Raw genomic sequence first — 19,132 nt, 5'->3', positions numbered from 1 at the left:
GTCAAATTCCCAGATGTTTCACATCATTACCGCCGCTAGGGAGCTTGTGCTTTTGCCGCCAGTGTCTGCCTGTCTGTTAGACAACATAACTCAAAATATTACGGGCGGTTCTTGATATAATTTTCATGAAATGTTGGGAATGTTACCATAAACGGATTCATATTTTATTGGGATGATCCAGAAGAGATCCTGGATTCTGGATCATTTTGAAATGTCTTTAACTTTACAGTAAATGGAGCTTTCGAAATGTGTTCCTCAATAACTCGCCTGCTTATTGACTGATGTTTATGGAATTTCACACAATCATGTAGGGTGGTGACCTCTATTTTACCACCGAATTTCATCCAGACCGGATTGAAGAAATTATCCGGATGAAAAACACAGTGGAATTAGTAGTGGACAAATGGATTTGTTGTATCTTCAAAAGCTCTGGATCACTGAAAGTGTGCTTTTTGTGAATAATGTCTAAACTACTAATGATATCACATATGAAAGATTGGTTTGTATTTAATGATTTTGGAATGCTATTTATCTTTAGCTCTCATTACCTTTTGTTCAATGTGAACACCTCATCCATTGCTCAGGACTGCAATGAATGTGGACCATGCAGTAATGTGCTTAGTTAATGTGTGTGATATTCACATTTCTGTTTTGCTTTCATTTTTCTGTCTTCAGGAGAAAGATCTCAAATAGATGAAGACCTGGTTACCGTGGTGATAGAGGACACCCAGCCATTCATCATTGTGGAGGTTAGAGGGTTTCAGAGATGTGTGAAATCATTAAATCCTACCTGTGTTCTCCTCACGACATTCACTGTCCATACCCAAAAGTTACACAAAAGGTTGTCCATGCACACCCCACTGTTAAAGAAATATTGTAATGTTTTCATTCAAATCCAGCAATGCTGCTCAGCAACAGACACACAATACAGCAAGACACACATTGCATACTTTATTCATCTGACAGTTGAATTCACAGACGTTTAGCAAAATATCACACTTTAAATGGACGTCAACTGATATATTTGCCTGTTATACATTGTTTGTCCAGTAGAGGACCTAGTAGAGTAAAAGAAGCTTGGGGCTGATGAGAGGCTGCAATGCTCCTTGAAGCTTCACCTGCCCATCACTACTGAAAAGCAATATGGCAAGCTGTAGGCCTGAATGTCAGCCGCCTGGGCTGCCACGCCCGCAGTGCAGGCTCCGGCTGGATCTCCATGATTGGTGGACCTCTGTATGTGCTTCAGGATAATCCAGCAGACTGTGGAATATTGTAGCCAGAAAACCAGCTCGACCTAATGCTGCTCCCTCAAAAGCCAGAAATGTGCTGTATCAGAATCATTCTCCAATATATCTTCAGCTTTCCTGTCAAATAAGGCAACAATATCATCCCCTGATTAGTGAAGATGACAGCAAATATCAGTGTGAGGTAAATATTTCATATTCGGTTCACAGCTTATCGTGCTTTTCGTTTGAAGGGGATATTTACCTCAAATCTGCGGTTTGAATGAGTTCATAGTAACAATCAGTGTTCATCAAAGTTCTTTAGGCCATCAGTTCATGCATCGTTTTTTCATTGTATGACTGTTATGTTGTTGGTCTGGATGAACCAGTTTGTGGCTCGCAGTGAAATCTGTGCAAAACTCAAGAAGGCATCCGCTGACACAGTTAATCTGGATGACAGTGCTTCCTTTCATCGCCGCGCTGGCTCTGACAAATTGCATCACGCTCCCCAGACTGGCTGGTATTTCCAACTGATGACCTGCAGCCGCTCGACTTTCCTCTCAACAGAAGCTGGAACTCACACTACAAAAACAAATATGTCTGCAGCAGTGAAGCAAGTAAACAGACATACAATCGCCAGAGGAATTTGAGATTCAAAATTGGTCGCTGTGTCATTTTATCTTTTCAATATCTATTGAATATTCGTCTTACAGTTTTAAAGTGTTTAAAATATTCATGTTTCGGGTAAAAAAAAAAAAAAAAGATGACTTTGTCAGACAAGAGCTACAAAACCAAGACCAACTTCCTTTTTATTAATGTGTAAAGCCTGAGTCTGCTGATGGTGTGACTTCACTCACGATGAGTGGGTCAGCGATTACTCAGCAGATGTGAACAGTTCTATTTTGTGATTCAGTCATATATCTTCATAGAGCTGCTTCTGTAACAGAATGGGCCCCAACAAGGGGGGGGGGGGACCTAAATACCAAAAAGAGATGTCATAGACAGAGCATGTGATTCTGGTTCAGATTGACGGGTGGAGCTAAACATATGGAAACGGAGAAAGAGGGAAATGCAAATCTACCTTTATTCTTAGCGAGACACCTTTTTCCTTTTCCTTTTCCTCACTAAAAGTTAGCTTTGTATTCGGAGAGGATGTGAGCAGAGTACAGCGTTATGTGGTCTGGGTTTACGTCCTCTTTATCTCCACCATGTGTTTCAAGGCCGGTGGGAAGTGAACCTGGATTTGAAAGTGACACGTGACTCCAGAAGTGTTGATTCAAAGCCTTGAATTAATTCACCTTTTTTTTTTTCCTCAGAGGTGCATCCTCTCCGATAGGTTGTGATAATTATGTTTAAATATTAGACGGTTTATAATGAATTTCTTTGAGAACATGTACTATTTTATTGTGTGAATCCACTGCTGAGGCAGGAAGAGTTCTTAATATTACACATTCCAGTTGTGTCAGCACTGACATGCTGTTAAAACCCTTTGTTTCCATGTCACTGACTGAATAAAGATAATCAGATTAAGTGAATGGTAAGTCGTCTGCCTGTTTTTGCTGCGTCTGTCTCCTGACCTTGTATTTTTAGTCACAGGGTGAGACTTTACTGATAAGAACTGTTTCCTGACCTGAGATCAGGGGTTTCCTCTTTATGTGCTCCTCATAAAATCTAGTGCTGCAGATCAGAGTTTAAAAATGTGACGACTGTGCTTTTCTTTTTTTATACTGCTTATATATATATATATATGAATAACTGCATCTTTATGAAGTGTTTGAAGCAAACAGCTAAAAAGAACGCGGAGTTAAACTAAAAACACCGATCAGCGCAGAATGGAAAATCCCATTCATTAGAACGCAGATCCGTTTTGGGGACATTGAACGGCAGCGCTGGCCCCGCCCACCGCGCCGCGACAGACGCGTGTTCGGTTTAATTAGGGCGGAGGTGGAGCGCAGGAGGGAACCGGCCGCAGGACGACGTCACGCGTCACCGCACGGAGAAGCCGGTAAACGTTGGCTGGAACTTCATCCGAGTCCGCTTCTGGAGCCCGACGGTGCCGGAGGAAGATTTCCTGATGATTAAAGTGTCGATACCTTCCATGGAGAGGGAAGTGAGCGCGCAGGGGAAGACCAGAAAGGTGAGGCAGACGGCTCACCTGGTGTTCGGGTTTTTTTTTTTTTTCCTCTTGTGTTTTTCTTGGCATGATTCACCTTTTCCTTCCGTGATTACCTTCTCGCTCTGTCGGATCTTACTCTGCCGCCTGTTCCGGCTCCAGTTTGCGCGTAAAGGTGAACTGCGACGCCAGGTGAGGCCGGAAACCTGCAGGAGGCCTGAAACTGAGCCTTTCCTCCATGTTTAAGCAGAGGTGCACGAATTACAATGAAGAAAGCAACGCGACTTTGCATTTGAACTATGAAATAAATACATATTCAGATTTGAGCAACAGCAATATACCATAGAATACTGTATTACTGCTTCACTGCACGTATTGAAAGCAAAGCTGCAGAATGGTTCTTGTCACTGTTACCCCATCGGAGTCTCAAGCGTTCAGAAAGCAGTTCTACAGTCCCTTCATCAGAACTCTAACCAGAACCCTGTTCAAGCGGGGGGAACCCGTGCACTGAAATAAATGTATTCACACCTCCAGAGAACTTTGACATGGTTATGGAAGTAAGATGACTCTTACTCTCACCTATACATTTTACCCCCCCACACTCCCCCATCAAAAGAAAAGGCTGTGGAATTTGCTCCAACTGACCCATGATGAGGAGGGACTCGATCCAGGAACCCCTCACACAACATGCTAGACTAAAAGAAAAAAAGGTTTATTGGATATCTCTGATGTGTATTTATCCACATACATGTACAACACACACACACAAGTAGGTAATAATAAAAAAAAAAAGATTACTGCAGTATAGCAGCGCCTTGCGATGAACTGGCGGCTTGTCCAGGGTGTGCCCCGCCTCTCGCCCATTGACTGCTGAGAGGCTCCAGCTTGGCCCGCACCCCGATAACGGAAAATGAATGAATGACTGAATGCAGTAGCAGCAGTAAAAATCAGAGCGTCCTCATCTATTTGATTACTGGGTGCCGCCCTCTGTTGGAGAGATGATGGGATAACATCGTATTTAATGCGATCCCAAAATGACAAATGTGAACTTAAATGATTGTCATTAAATCCTGTTCTTCTCTTTCATGCAGCGGTTCAGAGTTGAAGTTCTGTTCCACGAGAGGAAACATTTTGTGCTCCGAAGTAGCGGCGAATTCCAAACTCTCCACAGAAAAGTAAGAACCAGTAGGCCGATATGGATGTTTAATTTCGTTTATGTCCTATAGGCACAAATGATGTAGCGTGTTTTTGATGCTCTACCTGCTGGATAGAAAAGGTCGCACACAGAACTACAATGGCACGCCTTGGGGCGCATTCCTCCGCAGAGGCCCAACAAGTCTGTGCATGATTTTAGCTTTCCTCTCCCGTGCAACACAACAGACAGTTTTGTGGAAATTGATTCTGCAGCTTTACTCAGCCAAGATAGCAAACAAACATGACATCCTGTTTTTACATCTTCCAAGGCGGTAAGAACTGTTAGCTGAATTATATTTTGGCGACGATCCAAATCATATAGGTTCTGATTTTTTATTTTATTTTAACCATTGAGAACAATTTTATTTTCTTTGCTCGTCAAGATTTATTTAAGTTTTTGATAATATCCAAATTTTGATATGATTATTTATAGCACATCTATAATACATAAGTACTGTTGATGTCCTTTTAAAAAAATATATACACCAAATATTGGTGTTAAATGTATTTGTGTGGTGTCCGGTTCTCTGCAATGGATCTAAACTAAAGCATTGTCTTTAATCTCACGGTGCCTGCAGCTTAGGAAGATCATTCAGACTCCTGATTTTCCAAGCAAAAGGAACCCCCACCTGAGAACCAAACCTCTGGAGCAGAGGAGGCAGGAGCTGGAAGACTACATCCAGGTACGGGCCCGACCAGAGGGCATCTTCAGGGCCTCTCTTCCATCAGAACCTCTTCAGCTTTCGATGGGAGAATCAGCCAAATTAATTACCATTAAAAATGGCAAAAGAGAGGACGAAATGTGAAAGTAAAGATTTATTTGGCTTCAACAGTCGACAAACAACTACACCCTAACCCGAATTTAGAAATTCCTTCAGGGTTTTTTTTTGTAGACCCGTTTGTTACTCCAGAGAGAAAGTAGAAACAAAAGGACTCCTTTGTGGACAATGTACGGTGGTTATAAACTGTGAAATTCACCAAATACTCACTTGTGTTCTCTGCTGGACAGGAGATCATTTATCAAAATGATGACGTGCCGCAGATCCTGCTGGACTTCCTCCATGTTAAACATTTTCACACCGGGAACAGGATGAGCAGCATGGAGTAAGTCCTTCGGTTCAGCTTCTGACCGCGTCTTATATCAGCTCGGGCGTCAGCTTTAACCTGCGTTTCATTGAGTTTTCTCTGTGCGCCCTCATTTCAGATCACTGGATGACTTGGACGGTCACTATTACTGGTAAGCTCTTTAGCAGCGCCTCCCACTTCCGTGTACTTGTGTTATACAGCAGTAATAACAGATGTATTATGGTGTCTTAGTTACCATAGGTGTGAAAATAAGCTAATAAAATCCCTGTAAGTCCCATCTCTTTATCTCCTCAGTAATCCGTTGTCACAGCGACCAGTGTTGGGGTTTTTCCAGGACCCGTATCTCTCAGACTGCACCGCAGGTAGGAGACTCGGCGCTGGGGGGGTGAACCTATTCAGAAATATTTTGACCCTGAAACAGAAAAGGCCTGAACTGTGCATTTCAGATCTCCCAGATGTTGTTGTGGACGGCGTGCTGCAGGGGTTTTACCCCCGGGATGTTCGGGTGAGCTTCACCGCCCCGACTCTCTCGGAGCCCCGCCCCACCAGAGGCCTGAACGGATAGTGTTTGAAAGTAGAGCGAAGGAAGATGAAACCACACAACTGCACAATGAAAAGAAAAGCTATAAGTGGGTCAGTTTGGGCCTGGTTTTGTGCACTCCCGGTGTCCCCAGTGGGCTTCAGACCTGAAACCCAGGCTTGGTTGTTTGGGTCTCAGTCTGGCGTTCAGTCTTCTTGCTGCTCTCGTCTTGGGACTTGAATCTGACGTAAAAGAACATGTGTAAATGTCTTGTATGACTATGGCTCATTGTGGGACTTTAAAATAAAGGAGTGTTCTGTTAGCTGACCTGAAATCCAAGGGCAGGTCATTTCTATTTGTGCCACAGTTGGGCATGGATCGCACAGAGGTGCAAACAAAACAAGGCACAAGTCATGGAATACGGTCAAAACACTGATGCCAATGATATTGTTTTGTGTAAATGGATGCTTCTGCAGTATGTAGTGAATGCTCTTTTGTATCACCCTTTTTTTATATTAAAGGATAAATGGAAAAAATTATTTTGTGTCATCCTGGTTGAAGAGAATCCTTCTCTCCATCACTGTTTCTAAAGAGTCCAGATTTTTCTCCCTCAACAGGTAAATGCCAAAACATTTCAACAACATTAATCAAGACAACTGTTTCTAAGTAAGAGGAGAGTTACAAGTCGACGAAATATGGAGTGGAGGAGCCGGCCTACCCTCAGAGCACTGCCGAGGTGCCCTTGAGCAAAGCACAGCTCCCCTACTGTTCCACATGTGCCAGTCATGGCGGCACCTTCACCCTACGCCCTCTCCGCATGCTCTGTACATACACGCGTGTGTGTGATTGTTTTAAGGGGCTTGTACTAGGGTGTAAATGAATTTTCGTTGCGGTATTTGTAGACTGTCCAAGTTTAAAAGACAGTATTTTTTTTAAATTGCACAGCGATGATAGTGCCTAGGTTTTTTTATCCATAACTTTAATTGCTTGTTTGTACAAAACTTCCAATGGTTTTTTTGCGCTCTGACCAGCCTGGGACCAACTAGTTAGGCAATAGTTTAAGTGACTAAGAATTATTGAATGCAAGTACATTTTTGCAGCTTCGGTTGACATTTCCTTGCGAATTGTATGAAAATTTGCAAGATCTTTGCAGGAATGCAACCGACGCAGTGCACTAAAGGACCTTTCACATGAGCAGCTGCTTACGGGCACTGTTAGGGAAACTTGGGTAGAACCTTCAGAAAGGGAACCATGTCTGAATCAAGGAGGTTGTGAACAGACATATCTTTGGGAGAACGTCCAGCCTCTGTTTTCTGGCCACCAGAACCTCCTCTGTTTTCAGGCTCGAGTGTTTTGCAAGTTCATTCAACTGTGATCCACTCAAGAAGTTCTCACATTTAGGCCTGCATGCTGGATGCCTTTTAGTAGCTCTGCATCTACTGCAGAATCTGAACTCAAGCTCGCCAACCATCAAGCTCGCCACAAGGGAAAAGTAACTCTCTTTTCACTGTGTCTGAGTTGTTCCATTCAGTGCGTGAACCTGCAGGTTCCTCCAGGTTCTGCAGGTCTCTACACCTGATTCAGGGAGACTGTGGGGGTGGCACAGGGCTGTGGTTCTCTCATACAGCTCCATGAATCATGCATCTGTGCGTTTCCCTTAAGTGTGTCACACACTAACTAAATGTTACTACCAGCAGTGATAAACTCACTGACTTTAAAAACTTTCTTATATCCATTCACGTTCTTCTCCTAAAGCACTTCTATTATGTTCTGTGTGCTTCAAACACGCTGCAGGACCGACAATTAGCGGTCACAGGGAAAACGTGGACTGGAGTTTCAGTGATGTGGGCATTCTCTATAAGAACAGGTGGAACGGGTTCTCTACCTTACGTCGTGAAGTGAGGAGAAACTGTTTCATGATCAGATTTAAGTAAATAATGACAGATTATATGTTTATTTATTTAAACATATTCTGGCAGCATTAATTGAATATGTCGGCATTTTTTACAGACTGAACCAAATTATTATTATTTTTTTAATAACGCTGAATGTAGTTCCATTTTTCAGACGCTAGGGGGGGGGCAATGCCTACTAAAAGATTAAAGCAAAAAAGATCAAAGTCATAACTGTGAGAGATGTTCATAGTTCTCTGTGAACAGCTACTATTTTGATTCTATTGGATTATTGTCAGCAGCCACTGTTTGGAAAAAGAGACGACAACATGGTAAGCTTTTAAACTTTACATTGATTTTGTACAGGTCTATTGTCGTAAAGAAGGCGCTGGAGCACAGGAGGCCATCGGAAGAAGATGCTTCTGTGTTTTTTGTCTTTGGTGGACGCTCTCATGTGGTTTAAAGTTGACGTGTTCCATACATTTACCCTTAACTGCTTTTTTTATAGCTTCAGGATCTGTATGAAAAGGCAATGGCACCCATCAGAGGGAGTAAAGAAGAAATATCTTCTCTTCAGCACATATTTCAATGTGTCCTTGAAGAAAACAAAAAGCTTCAGGTGAGCTACTCAGATTTTACACTCTAAGAACTTAACAACTCGCCGAAGGGGAGGTGAGGATATTGCAGTTGGATCGGTTTGTCGTTGTCTGTTTGTCTGCATGTACGCGTATAACTCAAAAACTAGTAACCCGATCGACTTGAGATTTTTACACAAGCAAGGTTCTGTCCGTGGCTCGGTCCTCCCCGAGAATGGCGTTGATCCGGATCTGGATTCAGATTCTAGATTTTTTTAAATGATCTTTTAACATTGCGAGATAGGGCACTTTTTGACATTTTTCTTAATTTCTTCAAAACGCATGGCGGTATGGATCTGAAAAAAAATCACACATAAGTACTTCTTAAAGGTCTATGACCATGACTAATTTTGGCCAGATCCGGATCACAATCCGGATCTGAGAGCTAATTTTTGTTCGAAAATCAGCATTTTTCAGGAGTCCATCCTGACCTCAATTTTGGAGCTAGAGACTTCAAATTTGGTGTGCACACTCATAGTTCATTCTAGTTTCATATATGTTACAGTTGTCGTTGTATCTTGTCCTGTTCCGGAGCAGCAAGCTAGCGCACGTTTGGCCCCTCTGATCCGGAAGCCCTGTTTACGGTCTCACAAGATCGAATAGTCTATTGGAGGCGAGGGTCTGCAATCTCTGATTGTCTCTTGTTTTAGAAGAATTCAGGTCATTGGGGAAGTTTCAATTGAATGTTGGAACTTGAGAAAATATGATGAGCAAATAAAATGTTAAAGAAAATTCAGTCAATCTAATTTTACTTCTAATCTGTATGAAACACAGGCGGGTCTCGAGGACAACAAGATCAGCTTCAAGAAGCAGCTATCGCAACAGGAAGAGAGGTTCCAAAGAGAACTCTTTGAAAGAGATGAACTGATTGAGGAACTCTCTAAGAAAGAAGAGATGTTGAGGAGCAAACTCTCAGAGCAAGAGCAGATATTTGAAAATGAACTCTTTGATAGAGATGAACTGATTGTGGACTTCTCTGAGAAAGAAGAGATGTTGAGGATCATACTCTCAGAGGAAAATGAGAGTTCTGAAATAGAACTCTTCGCAAGAGATAAACTGATTGTGGACTTATCTGAGAAAGAAGAGATGTTGAGGGGCAAACTCTCAGAGCAAGAGCAGATGTTTGAAAAAGAACTCTTTGAAAGAAAGAAACTAATTGAGGAACTATCGAAGAAGGAAGAGATCCTGAGGAGCCAACTCTCAGAGCAAGAGCAGAGATTTAAAAACGAACTCTTTGAAAGAGATGAACTGATTGTGTACTTCTCTGAGAAAGAAGAAATGTTGAGGACCATACTCTCAGAGGAAAATGAGAGGTCTGAAATAGAACTCTTTGCAAGAGATAAACTGATTGTGGACTTATCTGAGAAAGAAGAGATGTTGAGGAGCAAACTCTCAGAGCAAGAGCAGATGTTTGAAAAAGAACTCTTTGAAATAAAGAAACTAATTGAGGAACTATCGAAGAAAGAAGAGATCCTGAGGAGCCAACTCTCAGAGCAAGAGCAGAGATTTAAAAATGAAATCTTTGAAAGAGAGAAACAAATTGAGCAACTCTCTAAGAAAGAAGGCGTGAGGAGGATCATCTCAGGGCAGGAGGAAAGGTTGGACAACTTGAAGGAGCTGAGAGACGAGTACAAACGGCTGGTGGTGATCCATGACAGAATTCAGCTCATGGATCAATCTGTTAAATGGGAGGTGATGGTAGCGGAGCCGACGGAGGCACGGAAAGAGGAGCTAAACCAGCCCAGGGTAAGCTGTTTTATTTATTTATTTAGTTATTTCAGTTATATATCTTGCTTTAGATGAGCTCAGTTAACTGAACATGAGTTCTTGAAGTCCAAACATGAAGAGTGGATGTTTAGAGGAAATGCTATGTTTCCTCTAAACAATCCACAGAACAATGCTTGGAAGTGAAAAGAAACGTTCCTTTTTTTTCCTTTTTTCTTTTCAGGAGCTCCCCAAAATGAAAAAAAAGAAGCCAAAGCCCTTCTGGGCTTGACTGTCCGCCATCCCTCTAGATCCAGCTCCTCTGACAACCATACCCTTTGGACCCAGCCCTATTTTGATCCAGGTTTCTCCAACCACCATCCTTCTGAATTCCAGAAGGATCCAGAAGGATGGTGGTTGAGGGGCAGAAATGAATCAAGCTGGAACCGTCTTGCTGTGAGACAGCATCACTACAAACTGCCCAACCGAACTCCGTCCCTCTTTGTGACGTTATGATTTATCTTCTGTTGTAAATACATTTTCTGTTTTAGTCTTATCTACAGTTGGCTCTGGTGTTCTTGGGTTGTTAGGTTTGTCTTTGTCTCTCTGTTTCTCCTCCCCATTTTGTGACGTTATGATTTATCTTCTGTTGTAAATAAATTTTCTGTTTTAATCTTATCTACAGTTGGCTCTGGTGTTCTTGGGTTGTTAGGTTTGTCTTTGTCTCTCTGTTTCTCCTCCCCATTTTGTTCTTCTCTCCTAAACATAGTTTTGGAATATAAAGTCAACAAATAAGCAAAAAGCGCCTGGACAAATGTTAACGGCAACACAGTTGTGAAGGCATCCATGGCGTTTCTGAATGTAAACGCAGGTCACACATACAACGTCAGAGCAGTTTAGTTCCCGGGAAGTGATGTTTCGAACCCTAAAATCCCAGTTTCTGGCGTCCACACACAGACGCATCTTTTTTAGTGGCAGAAATCTGCAGTTTCGTTTGGATCATAGGCCAAATCGTAGAAAAATATTTTAATATCGTTCATGGCCTCAAAAGGTTACAGACCGATCTTAATGACATTTTCAGGAAATGTTGGTAATGTTAAGGAAAAGATGATAACATTCTGTGATGATCAAGAAGAGATCCTGGATTCTTGATCACTTTGAAATTAACATTGCAGTGAACGGTGATTCAAAATGTGTTCCTCAATATCTCGGTTGATTATTGACTGATGTTTATGGAATTTGACACAAATTTGAATTTGTGGAATTAGTAGTGGACAAGGATTCAAAAGCTATGGATCTAGATTCAGAAGAATACTCCATTACTGAAAATGTGCTTTTTGTGAATAACTTCCAAACTAATGATATCAACGTGAATCCAATTGCTAAAGGTTTGTTTTCATGGTTAAGTGTGGCAATCAGGTCTCATTCCCAGGGTGTTGCTGCATCTGGATGGCAAGGATTTAACGTTTGTCCTCTTCAAACAAATCTACATCTGACAACCTGGGAAGAGGGAGCAGATCCACAGTTTTAGTTTAAATCAGAACAATGCTGAGGGGTTTGTTCTGGGATGAAATGACAGATCTTTATAATAATAATAATAATAATAATAATAATAATAATAATAATAATGCTTGATTTTATGTAGCGCTTTTCTAGGCACCCAAAGACGCTTAACTTGAAAGGTCACATTGAGACCAGGGAAGTTTGGAGAAGTCATCATTCTGTTGGTTATTATTGGGGTCAAAGTTCACGTGGATTCTGAAGCCGCGCATGCGCAGAGCAGCATGCGGAAGCGACCTCTGCGGGTTGTAGCCAATCGGCGCTCTAGCGATTTGTTCTCACTCTTCTTCCTTCGCTTTCTGTGTGATTTACCGGAAAACCCGGCGCTGCACGGTACCGGTAGGTCCCGGTTACTGTGGTGCGTTAGCTATTCTAACGTACCGCCATTTTTACCATTAAGATGCTTCTTTAAATCGGATCACCCGCTCAAGCTAACCACAATTTGAAGCTACCTGCCACAGTCGGATTAGAGGGCTGCTGCTAGCATGTTAGCTAACAGGCTGTTTAGGTCGGTGTTCTTAGCTACTTCACCCTGTACCATAAAGAACATCGCGTCCTGTAGACCGAGTTGTTCAAGTCATTGTGCTAATGGCGCCGGACGCTAATTCAAACTTCATCGTGACTGAACTTCCTATTAGCTGTTTGTGGCACATAACACGAGCAGTTTAAAAAAAAGTTCTGCTTGAAATTATACTGCAGACGAAAGATGGTTCGACCTCTATTTAGAGGTCACATTTCCCAAATGTTCGGGATCAATAAACAGTCTCTCCATCTGTTTGCAAAACGCCAAATATTTTCCCTGTGAAGCCCTAAATGGAGTCATGACATATTATATCAGTAATAAGAAGCTCTGTGAGAAGTTCTGGGCTGAAGGTATCAATACTACCTGGGTGTAGCAGGAAAAGGTTTCTGAGGTACCCTGAAGGAACCAGAGACTACATCATGGAGAGGGTTTTCATCAAGGATCAGGGAATCTAGAACAGGAGGAGGCCTCAGGAAAGCTGGGGAGACTCACTCAGCTGGCCCCGGGAATGCCGCAGGATCCCCTCCGGAAGAGCTGGAGGATGTCTGGAAATCCCTGCTCAGACAGCGACCTCCCTGACCCTCCGTGGATACGCGTAGGGAGATGGATGGGTGGATGCTGAACATTGATAATCAGCTCTTTGATGCCGATGGCCGACTTCTTTCCTTTCTTCTAGAAGCGACCGGAGCATCATGTGGAAGAAGGCATCAGCCGTGGCCTTGTTGGCGGCAGCTGTTGGTTATTTCTTCTATGGCTGCCCGGACCTGCTCCGGCTGATTCTGGAGTATTTCAGACAGCCAAACGCTCAGCAGAGCCAGAACGGCGTGGAGCATGTGATCGCTGCTGCCTGGGAGACCATGATCACTCTGCCGAACTGGCAGTGGAGCAAAGTGGCCATCGGGTGAGTCGCATCGTCTCACCAACAGAGATGGAAGGCCGTCCTCCACCTTCATCTCATATTCGTCACGTTGTCTGTTGAGAAGCTGTACTCGGCTCTGCTGGTCAGGGGTGGGCAAGTAATTCTTGCATGGGGCCGCATGAGGAACAGAAAATATTCTGGAAGGCCGGGCCAAAAGGCTGAACTCAATTCTGCATAATATTAATTGTATTTCTTTATAAAAAAGAGCAATAAATAGCATTGTTTTGACAAGCTTGTATATAAATAAGCAATGAAAAATGTCATTTATTCAATAACATTTCTCAAAACAATGGTAAAATAAATGTGAACCTTTTACCTTTTGTGACTCGTATTAGTGAACATTTTCAGTCTCATTCACTCTAAAACGCAGTTTGAGTTTAACATACTGTTGAGAAGTTGTGTGAAGGTTCTTAGCATCCTAAAGACATCACAACGTTGTCTTTGTGCTCACTAAGAACGATGCATCATATTGAACTGTCACTGAACGGTTTTAGTTCAGGCAGTGTGCTGCGATCTTTATGCTAATTTAAACAGATATTTGTATTGACTAAATTATGCAAGCTGTTGTTTACATCTAAACACGGAAAAGACGCTACTAACTACGCGCCGCCGACACGCCTCGACGGCACAATCTATTTCCTCAGGATTATTCTCGGTTAAAGAAGTTCCTGTCGCCCCCTCTCTCAGGGTGAATGCCTGCGTGGACGTGGTTGTCTCCGGAGTGGGACTCCTTCAGGCTCTGGCCGTGGATCCTGGAACCGGACGCGATCACGAAGTGTTGAACTCCGAGGAGGATCTGAAGGAGATCTTCGTCCATTATATGCAGCGTGGAGCGGCTGCGGAGCGCTTCTTCAGCAACGAGGAGATCTTTCAGAGGATTGCACATGTAGCAGCGGAGGACCCTGCTGCACAGGTGAGGTCCCCCCCCCCCCAGACTGTCTCACAGGATGCTTGAGATGTATTTTAACTGTAAACCTTTTGTGTTTTTCCAGTTCTACGTTGGAGGGAATGCTGCTCTCATTGGCCAGAAGCTCGCTACCTACCCCAGTCTGGCGGTACGGCGACAAACCTATAAATGCATGAACTTGCATGTTGCGTAATCCAGACTTCTTTCCACACATAATTCCCTGATTTAAACTTGAGGGCTCTTCATCACCATAGTAGGAGTTTGTGATTTAATAAAATAAAGCAATCCGCTGTTCTACTGCAGGTCCTGCTATGTGGACCGGTTGGTCCTAAACTTCATGAGCTGCTGGATGACCAGATAGTCGTTCCCCCCGAGTCTCTCCAGGAGACGGATGAATTCCACCTCATCCTGGAGTATCAGGCAGGTAAAGAGAAGAGCAAGTTGACCAGGGGTCGCTAACCTCGGGGACACGCGAGTCATGGCTGGAACACGAGGGCATTTACAGCGGAACCTCGGTTTTCGGGGAAAACGGAGTTTACAGTTTTCGGAAGTTGAACAGTTTTTCGGACAACGAACACACGAGTGGAACCGACCACACGCGAACGAAGGCGGAGTCTCGCCGAGTGGGTTCAGTTTGAGTCGACCTGCTGTAGGAGAAGGACGCTGCGGCTTTTCCGCTTTACGTTGCGGATGTGATCTTGCCTGTCACCGCGAGGCTCCTTGGGAGTTCAGTCGGCTAGCTTAGCAGCGGTGTTAGCATGGCTAGTCAACAAAGTGTCAGTCGTTCTTTTCAACATAGTTGTACAAGGGAATATGGATTTATTTCTAGAGGAGACCGGGTGATACGCGCCCTTTGCTGTGAGAGTGTGGCGTGTAGAACATCGAGTGTGCGGCGGCGGCCTTTTGAGTCTAAACATGAAATAGACAGCGTTGTGTGTGTGTGTGTGTGTGTGTGTGTGTCCTGCACACACTGATTTATAGACGTGCACTATTACATATAACGGCCAACGAAGGAAGCTGGTAGTTAAGTGAAAGTTAAAAACTGTAGAAAACTGTAAAAACAGATAATTTACAAATGATTTTGTTAAAGAAGTAAAAGTGTTGCCGCTCTGGGTATATTGTAAAGCGGCACGCGTCACGATGAAGGTCGCCGACCCCTGGTCCGGTCGGTTGCATGTAGAGTGATTCCTTCCGTCGGTTCCGGTGCATGATGGCGAGGTTGGCTTTCGTCTTCTTCTCTGCCTCCAGGCGAAACGTGGGGGTTGACTCGGGCGCCACAAGCCAACCGCTTCATCTTTTCCCACGACATGTCCAACGGGAGGATGAGCTCCCTGGAGACGTTCGTGGCGAGCATGGACGAGTTCCAGCCGGAGCTGGTCGTCCTGTCGGGCTTCCACATGATGGAGGGTCTGGGCAGAGACACCTGGGAGGAGCGGCTGAGGGAGGTTAGGATTTAGCATCACAGAGGGTGTCTGTGGCCGGAGGAGCAATGCAATACTTGGAAATACCCCACGAGAAATATACTTTTTGTGTACTCGATGAAAGCAACTCCGTGACACTTCCTTTATTTGACCTAATGTCTGCCGTCGTTCTCGTTCTTCCTTCCTCCGTGCAGTCCGTGTCCGTCATGTCTGCCATTCGTAAAGATATTCCCATCCACCTGGAGCTGGCGAGCATGACCGACAAAGATTACATGAACCGCATCATGCTGGAGGTGCGTGGCTCGTTTGAAAATGTCCACCAAGGAAGAATGTGCTCGCCATCTTTCTAACCTAAAAGGAGTTCTGAATATTTACTACAAGTTTTCTTGCCTCTGGTTTCTGTTGGCAGTTCATGCCCCTGGTCAGCTCCGTAGGCCTGAATGAGCAGGAGCTGCTCTTCCTCTCCCAGGCCGGTCAGGGGCCCCACGCGGACGCGGCTTCATGGCACGCCGTTCCGGACATAGGGCGGGTCAGCGACTGCCTCCTCTGGATCCTGGAGCGGTACGGTCGCAGCGAACCCTCGTCAGAAGCCGAGCTGACCCGCATCCACTTCCACACGCTGGCCTACCACATCCTGGCTTCGGTGGATGGATACTGGGGGAACCAGGAGGCAGCGGCGATGGCTGGAGCGCGAGTGGCCAGCAGCCAGGCCTGTGGCCTCGAGTCTGTTGATGCCAGCAGAGTGGAGCTCAGAGCGCCGCTGGAGTTTCACAGCTCCTACTTTGAGCCCCGGGAGACGCTGTCCCTGAATCCATTAGAGCCCGTCACGGTGTGGCGCCGCGGAAACGTCACCTTCTGCTTGGCTCCGGTGCTCATCTGCCTGCACCCGCTTCGGACGGTCGGGCTCGGGGACGCCATTTCAGCCGAGGGGCTACTGTACTCGGAGTTTAAGACCCAGCAGGCTTTCTGAAGTTTGCGGGATTCTGAGAATAATGAAAAATAATCCCGGGACGAAATCTCGAGGTGTGGCTGCTGGGTTGGATTCATGTTCCTCAAACGTGACCTGACCTCCGTGACTCGTCCATCCTGTCCTCTGGTCCCCCTGCTGTGATCCTCCAGCAGACGTAGAAGCTGAATTGGGCCTAACAAGATGTCCAACGTTTCCTGAAGATTTCATCAAGATCCATCAGTACATTTTTGAGTTGTCTTGCTCACAGACAGACAGACAGACAGACAAACACCGTCAAAAACAGAACCTCCTTGTCGGATCCAGGTCAGGGGTCACAACATGGGGACCGTGAGCCTGCTCTATAAATATTGATATTTATCTGTTTCCTACCTTCGCATTTGGTACCCAAGAAGTTTCCAAAAAGGTTGGTGACCCCTGATTTAGATAAACCCCACCCGTTTGTTTCGGGTTCCGTGGGGATGAGCGTAAGATCAAGGTTCTCGTTGGACTGAATGTAAGCTCCCTCTAAATCTAAAGGAACGTTCCAGTCTGGGAGCTCACTGCACAAGCTGCCGTTACTATAGTTAATATTGTAATTATGACAGAATAGCTGATTAATCTGCTGCTATAAATCTCTGGTGATTAAGTGGTTAATTAGATTCATGGATACATAAGTAATCAGATCCTTCATTATACAGTAAAGCTTTGTTTACAGTTAGATGCCTGCTCGTTGATTTTAAAGTTCTGATAGAAATTAAATGTAAATGCTGGTTAAAACGAGCTGTAGATAATATTTAATCAGCCCCACTGCGCTTATTTGAGTAATAAATTGTATAAACAAAATAATGTGATATGAATGGTTAGACAAACTCACTGACCAGCGCCACCTGCTGGAAGAAGATAAAGTATGTTTCCTTGGGTTCTACATAGTTTTCCAGCACACACTTCTACATTATGCAGTAAGGAACAGGTGCGTTTGTGTACCTCACATGGCCTTGAAGATCTCTTACTTTTTATCCCTTTTTTCTTTATTTTTTCTTATTTTACTTCTCGGTCTCTTTCTTCTTTTATTTATTTTCTCCCTTCTTGTCTTTTTCTTAAAAGATCTAACTGCAAACAGCAAAAGGCTGTGTGGCATTTTGTTCAGCAGGACTCTGGCCACTAGCAGAAGATGGCAGGTGGCCTGCAGCGCTGTATGATACCTTAACTTGTATTTACTTGAACCTTGTCATTAAAATATATGTGGAACTTCATAGATTGGATTGTGGCTGATTTCTGTGCGTCTTAGATATTTTCTTGTAGTCAACCTTCATCGTCTTGTCGACAGACTCTTTATCTCACTTGCGGGTCACTGATGTTGCTGGAGCCCGGTTGTCTACGGGCGAGAGGCGGGTGCACCCTAGAGGGGTCACAGCATGTTGTAGGGTACAGTTAGAACATCTAAACATTAATGTGGAAGCGGATTGGGGCAAAGATTGTTGTAAGAGCACTGACCATTTGTCAGCTTAACTATTGTCAGATTATAAGGGCCGATGATGCTAAAAGAAAAGATCTAGAGGGTGGGCAATTATTTTTTCCATGGGACCACATGAGAAACAGAAAATATTCCGGAGGGCCGGGCCAAAAGGCTGAACTCAATTCTGCATAATATTAGTAGTATTTCTTTATATAAAAAAGCAGTAAATAGCATTGCTTTGACAAGCTTGTAAGAGTACATATTATAATGAAGCAATGGAAAATTGAGGTTGATTTGGTGATGCCACCAGACACGCAGCAGAAGGACGTTTTATTTTATTTTATTGCAAAAGCAAATACTAATTATTTGAAAAGTACTTTTATTTACAGAACCATGAAAGAAAGGAATGTCTTGCCATTAAAACTGATGAAAATGGAAAAGACAACTGAAGAAGTTCATTGGTGCTGACTATAAAGGGAATACAGGATTCACACTGCTGAATTCAGGCTGTCAGATTCAGAGCATGGATAAATATATAATGTACTGTTCATTTTGTGTGAATTGTAATTGAATGTTTGCACTTTTATATTGGTTATCTGTTGTATAATGGTTAATATTCTTGATATTGTATGTATGCTTTTTTTTAATTTTTATCAAGGACCCCAGGAAGACCAGCTGGCTGTAAAGCTCAGCGAATGGGGATCCTAATAATAAACATAAACATAAACATACTACTACTACTACACAGCGATCAATAAAATAAAGACAATACAGTACTTCATACTGCATGCTGAGGTTACAGGACAGAACAGGTTAAAAACTAAATAAATACATAAAAATGATCAAACTGGGATTAAACAAGCACCTCACCCCTGCTTTACACACAATCACCAGCAAAAGGCAGCAAGACCAACTTTTACACAGCTTTCGCTGGGATCTATTTTCCTATTGGTTGGAAATGTCACATGAAAATACAACGAAATTTCATAACCAGCCAAAAAGGGTTAAATACTCCTGCATGCTGTGGCGG

The 19,132-nt window shown here is 43.6% G+C and overlaps 2 protein-coding genes across 2 annotated transcripts; both read left to right on the top strand.

Moving 5' to 3' along the window:
- The first annotated feature begins 3,201 nt into the window (after positions 1-3,201).
- Positions 3,202-6,672, top strand: snx22 (sorting nexin 22). The gene is made up of 7 exons (XM_068739626.1): positions 3,202-3,360; positions 4,428-4,511; positions 5,109-5,213; positions 5,540-5,634; positions 5,735-5,767; positions 5,911-5,978; positions 6,063-6,672. The coding sequence occupies exons 1-7, from the start codon at positions 3,298-3,300 to the stop codon at positions 6,179-6,181; spliced, it is 567 nt and encodes a 188-aa protein (XP_068595727.1). The 5' UTR covers positions 3,202-3,297; the 3' UTR covers positions 6,182-6,672.
- A 6,470-nt stretch (positions 6,673-13,142) lies between these two features.
- Positions 13,143-17,889, top strand: adpgk (ADP-dependent glucokinase). The gene is made up of 7 exons (XM_068739533.1): positions 13,143-13,351; positions 14,057-14,282; positions 14,362-14,424; positions 14,580-14,700; positions 15,525-15,721; positions 15,892-15,990; positions 16,107-17,889. Exons 1-7 carry the CDS (start codon positions 13,143-13,145, stop codon positions 16,665-16,667), a joined length of 1,476 nt encoding a protein of 491 aa, XP_068595634.1. The 3' UTR covers positions 16,668-17,889.
- Positions 17,890-19,132: the final 1,243 nt, after the last annotated feature.

The sequence above is a fragment of the Brachionichthys hirsutus genome, chromosome 5 (genome assembly GCF_040956055.1).
Source record: "Brachionichthys hirsutus isolate HB-005 chromosome 5, CSIRO-AGI_Bhir_v1, whole genome shotgun sequence".
Classification (NCBI taxonomy): domain Eukaryota; kingdom Metazoa; phylum Chordata; class Actinopteri; order Lophiiformes; family Brachionichthyidae; genus Brachionichthys; species Brachionichthys hirsutus.
The sequence above is the reverse complement of the archived record's forward strand: the minus strand, read 5'-3'. Positions and strand labels throughout refer to the sequence as shown.